This window comes from Diachasmimorpha longicaudata, chromosome 19 (assembly GCF_034640455.1).
Source record: "Diachasmimorpha longicaudata isolate KC_UGA_2023 chromosome 19, iyDiaLong2, whole genome shotgun sequence".
Taxonomy (NCBI): Eukaryota; Metazoa; Arthropoda; class Insecta; order Hymenoptera; family Braconidae; genus Diachasmimorpha; species Diachasmimorpha longicaudata.
The window spans coordinates 1605964-1611531 of NC_087243.1; the positions used below are offsets into that span (position 1 = coordinate 1605964).

The following is a 5568-nucleotide window of genomic DNA, read 5'->3' on the forward strand; positions in this document are numbered from 1 at the left end:
AGTAATATGCCACCAAAAAAATGTAATCTAAACAACGTGAGGAGCAGAGAGGCACAACGCAAACGTGTTGCAAGAGCGCATGAATCGGCAGAACAAATCGCTACAAGAAATTCAGCTCAAAGAATCAGGACGGCAGAGAGTCGTGCACAAAAGCCTCAAGAACAGCGTGACGAACCTTTGCGACAGACTATTACGAGAACAAGAGCGGCACGAGAACGAAACATAGCTATAGCACGAGTATACGAACGACAGAGGCAGCGGATTAGCCGCTCATTAATACGTACATCATTTGTTCGTCTTGCTTTTGAATATGCGCCAGATATTAACTACTCTGCACATTCCAAAATTGCTATCGGTGAATGCATAAAGTATGTCAATATTGTCAGGCATCGAAATCTCGGAATGAAACACCCGGCATGTGCTGCGCATCAGGAAAAGTTGTGCTATCCCCTCTTCCCACTCCTGCGGAACCTTTATTATCCCTTCTTGTTGGCGATTCAGATGATTCAAAATTATTTTTGCGTAAAATACGCAAATTTAATTCTTGCTTCCAAATGACGTCATTTGGCGCAACTAAAATCTGCGATTTCGCGTCTGATCGACGTAATTTTGAAACTACATTCAAAATACAAGGCCAGGTGTACCACAAAATCGGATCATTGATGCCCATGCCTGATAATAGTCCGAAATTTCTTCATATTTATTTTATGGGCAATTGTGAAGAGCGCGTGACGACTCGGTGCCAGCATAATTTCATTGAACAAGCAGAGGAAAGAGCAATTGTGATATTGCTGGAAACCGTTTTAGAAGATCAGAATCAACTAATTCGATTGATTAAAAGAGTTTCGCCACGACTGCAAAATGACAACTATCAAATCGTCATCAAAGCCGACAAAGTACCATTAGGTGAACATGCTGGTAGATTCAACGCTCCAACTGTTGATGATGTTGCCATTATTATGGTCGGTGATCCAGTTGACAAAAGAGCTATAAAAATTACACGGCGAGACAACACTGTCAGTACCGTTTCGGATCTACACCGTTCATATGACGCACTGCAATATCCATTAATATTTTGGCAACGACAGGATGAATACCACCTTAAAATCAACCAGTGTGATCCAAATACAGGTGAATTTGACAATTAACTTGTTAATTTCTTACTGTATATACGAACTTCAATTTTTTGTTGCATTTTATTTTCTATTGTTTTAGGTGCTTATGGAAATAAAAAAGTTAGTTCAATGAACTACTACGCACACCGAATAATGGTTAGACTAAATCAGGGCAACTATATCCTACGATTTCGTCAGCTATTTCATCAATACATTGTTGATATGTTTACGAAGGTTGAAAGCGAACGCCTGCGATTCATTCGATACAACCAGGTTAAATTACGATCGGAAGAATATATTCACTTACGAGATGCTGTTGCTGGAAACATCGACGGAAATTTGAATCCCAATGACATCGGTAAGTCTTTCATTTTGCCTTCAAGCTACATCCGCAGTCCACAGAATATGCAGGAATACATACAAGATGCCATGACTTACGTACGTCATTACGGCCGACCGGATTTGTTTATTACATTCACGTGTAATCCGAATTGGCAAGAGATACAAACTTTACTATTACCAGGACAACAAGCAATTCATCGTCATGATATAACTGCACGTGTGTTCAAACACAAATTGAAATCCTTAATTGATTTTATTGTTAAATATTCAGTTTTTGGTATCACACGTTGTTGGCTGTATATGGTTGAATGGCAAAAGCGAGGATTGTCTCATGCTCACATTTTAATTTGGCTTCAAGATAAAATCCGTCCGGAAGAAATTGATCAAATAATTTCAGCCGAAATTCCAAACCCATTAATTGATCAGGAATTATTTGATATTGTTACCAAACACATGATCCATGGGCCGTGCGGTGCTTTCAACATGACGTCATCATGCATGGAAAATGGAAAATGTAAGAAAAAATTCCCAAAGCCGTATACTAATGACACCATTACGAATGTTGACGGTTATCCAATGTATCGCCGCAGAAATAGTGAGAATGGCGGGCACACATTCACAATGCGACTACATAATTATCCAAATCAAGTAGAACTTGATAATCAGTGGGTGGTACCATACTCACCATTACTTTCAAAAACTTATGCAGCACATATCAATGTTGAGCTTTGCAGTTCGGTAAAATCAATTAAGTACATTTGTAAATATGTAAACAGAGGCAGTGATATGGCCATATTTGGAGTACAAAATATCAATAACAATGACGAAATAGCACGATACCAAATCGGCAGATACATTAGCAGTAGCGAAGCTATTTGGCATATTCTTAGCTTTCACGTACACGAAAGAGATCCTTCTGTCCAGCATCTAGCAATACATCTTGAAAACGGTCAACGTGTATACTTCACTGAAGAAAATGTTTTTCAAAGAGCGCTTGAGGCTCCAAAAACGACTCTAACCGAATTTTTTACATTGTGTCAAAAATTGATATTTTTGGCCAATTCGCAAAGACATTGATATATGCTGATGTTCCACGTTATTTTCCATGGAACAAATCTAGAAAAAAATGGGAGCCACGAAAACAAGAAAAACCACATCCTTCCATTACAGGCATATTTAAAGCTAAGACATTAGGGCGACTTAACACGGTACATCCAAAGCAACGTGAGTGCTTCTATTTACGTTTGTTATTGGTGAATGTTCCCGGACCAACGTCTTTTAAATGTCTGCGAACAGTTAATGGTCGAGTATTCAATACATTTCAAGATGCATGTCGTGAACTGCAATTGCCAGAAGACGATAAGCATTGGGACTTAACGCTTGCTGACGCTGTGTTGACATCAACACCCAATAACATTCGTCAGCTGTTTGCAGTTATTTTGACGACATGTTATCCATCAGAAGCACAAACTTTGTGGGAAAAATATAAAAATTGGATGACAGAAGACATATTGCAACGAAATAGACAGACAGATCAATGCCAAAATATAGATTATACGCCAGAGATGTATAATGAAGTGTTAGTGTTGATCGAGGATTTATGTGTGGTAATTCCAAATTTACCACTTAATCATTATGGTATGCCACCACCTAATCGCCCAGTTACCGACTTAGTCAACGTCGATTTACAACGAGAAAAACAATATGATCGTGGAAATTTAGCAACAATTATTGTGAACAGTGAGCCATTACGGACACCAGAACAAAAAAATATTAATGATCGGATTATACTGGCTGTTGCTGCTGAACAAGGTGGTTTTGTTTTCTTGGACGCACCAGGGGGAACCGGTAGGGCATTTTTAATATCGTTGATTCTTGCCAAAATACGGTCGCAACAGAAAATCGCATTGGCAGTTGCATCGTCAGGCATTGCAGCTACTTTGCTAGATGGTGGGCGAACGGCATATTCAACATTTAAGCTGCCATTGGACATTCATAATAAACCAAATGCAATATGTAGCATAAAAAAGAATAGTGGAATAGCTGCAGTGTTGCGGAAGAGTTCAATAATAATTTGGGATGAGAGCACAATGGCTCACAAATATTCACTCGAAGCATTGCATAGAACTATGCAAGATTTAAACGGCAGTAATGAACTTTTCGGTGGTGCTATCTTACTTTTGTCGGGTGATTTCCGACAGACCTTACCGGTTATACCTCGCTCTACTTTCGCGGATGAGATTAATTCATCTTCGAAACACTCATTTTTATGGCGAAGTGTTGAAACACTTCGATTGACCATAAACATGCGCGTACGATTGCAAAATGATCCATCAGCACAAATATTTTCCGAACAATTACTAGATATTGGGAACGGCAAAATAGAATTTCAACCAAACATGCAATGCATTAAACTGCCAGACAGTTTCAGCACTGTTCTTCAGGAAAAAAATGAATTGATTCAAAGTGTTTTGCCGAATATACGGAATAAGTACTTGAATCACAACTGGCTCAGTGATCGAGTGATTTTGGCAGCTACAAATGTTGACGTTGACGAAATTAACTTTCAGATACAACAGTTGTTACCAAGCGATCTGATGTCTTTCAAATCAATCGATACTGTTGGTGATGAAAATGAAAGTGTCAATTTCCCAATTGAATTTTTAAATTCACTAGATATACCTGGAATGCCACCACATAATCTTCGATTAAAGATTGGTTCCCCTATTATTCTAGTACGTAATTTGAATCCACCTCAATTATGCAACGGTACGCGTTTGGTCATCAAAAAGATCACTGGAAATATTCTTGAAGCAACCATTTTAACTGGGAAGTTTATAGGAAAAGTGGTCCTGTTGCCACGTATTCCAATGATACCATCAGATTCTACCATACCCTTCAGAAGGCTACAGTTTCCAATTCGTTTAGCTTTTGCCAGGACTATAAATAAGTCTCAAGGCCAAACAATGTCCATTTGTGGTTTAGATTTGGAAAATCCATGTTTTTCCCATGGGCAACTATATGTTGCATGTTCACGTGTAGGAAAACCATCAAATCTAGTTGTGTTAGCTAAAGACAGGTTAACCAAAAATATTGTGCACCGATTAGTCCTATTATAAAAAGGAGACCCGTGTACAGATCGATATCGATATTTCTCGAAGAAATATCTCGAAAATGCGTAAGCGTAAGACAGAAACCGAAGCGACATCGGTCGGTTATATTAGTCGCACATTGGACTGGAACAAATGAACTAGAACAAATGAACCGGTAAAAACCATCACATTTGGCAATGTGTTTGAGTGTTTTTATCCTATTATAAAAAGGAGATCATTTATAATCGTGAAACATCATGACATCTCCACCTATTAAATATACGACCAACAGAGCCATTGATCATTTCAATGTTGGAGCTACACTCATGTAAGTATTCCTATTATTATTTTTAAAAAATGGACATATTTCAAAAATTTATTACGCATTCAATCATCATAACCTATCATTGACACGTGTTCGGAGAGTAATTTCATTTTTTTTTCTTAGGAAAATCATCGGCTACGTCGACTGCATTGAAGGCCTGAGGGAGCTGCCAAAATCTCCATCTAAGTGGATTTACAAGTGCATTTTAAATAACAATGATGGCAGAAGGGTTCGCATACTTTGCTGGGGGGATGATGCTCTCAAATACAATGTATGACGGAATTTTAAGCCATCCCGTCACCTCCGACTCCGAATAACAAAAGGGTATTTATTAGACTAAGAGAGAGAGAGAGAGAAACTAATAGAGACCACCGAGCTACCTTTAAAATCCGAGAAAAATCTTAATACAAGCTACTTTAATATTTCGCGATAAAAATAAGTGAAATCTACCTTCTCGCGATAGAAATGGATTAGAGTTACCTGCTACCTAAATCCGGCGGAATAAACCTCGTGGAAAACCGGAATTAGATCTAACGGTTGCTACCTAATGAGTATTATGTTTTAGGGACTTTGGGCAGCAAGAAAGGCCGCTTCACGGCAAATAAAATGCTGAAATATAAAAGGATAAAAATCAAGATCACGAATTGGTTTAACGTTTGAGATAATAAGTATAGAGTTTTGAGTTTGAGTCAGT

The 5568-nt window shown here is 38.3% G+C and overlaps 1 protein-coding gene across 1 annotated transcript; it reads left to right on the forward strand.

Moving 5' to 3' along the window:
- Positions 1-662: 662 nt before the first annotated feature.
- LOC135171207 (uncharacterized) lies at positions 663-4576 on the forward strand. The gene is made up of 5 exons (XM_064137595.1): positions 663-1131; positions 1216-1674; positions 1729-1734; positions 1816-2195; positions 2528-4576. The coding sequence occupies exons 1-5, from the start codon at positions 663-665 to the stop codon at positions 4574-4576; spliced, it is 3363 nt and encodes a 1120-aa protein (XP_063993665.1).
- The last annotated feature ends 992 nt before the right edge of the window (positions 4577-5568 follow it).

What these genes read in the sequence shown, in the direction of transcription:
- LOC135171207 (XM_064137595.1), top strand. Translation starts at nt 663, where the DNA reads ATGCCCATGCCTGATAATAGTCCGAAATTTCTTCATATTTATTTTATG. An exon ending in CCAGTGTGATCCAAATACAG is followed by an intron (nt 1,132 to 1,215) that starts GTGAATTTGACA and finishes CTATTGTTTTAG; the next exon opens with GTGCTTATGGAAATAAAAAA. An exon ending in ATGTTGAGCTTTGCAGTTCG is followed by an intron (nt 2,196 to 2,527) that starts GTAAAATCAATT and finishes CAATTCGCAAAG; the next exon opens with ACATTGATATATGCTGATGT.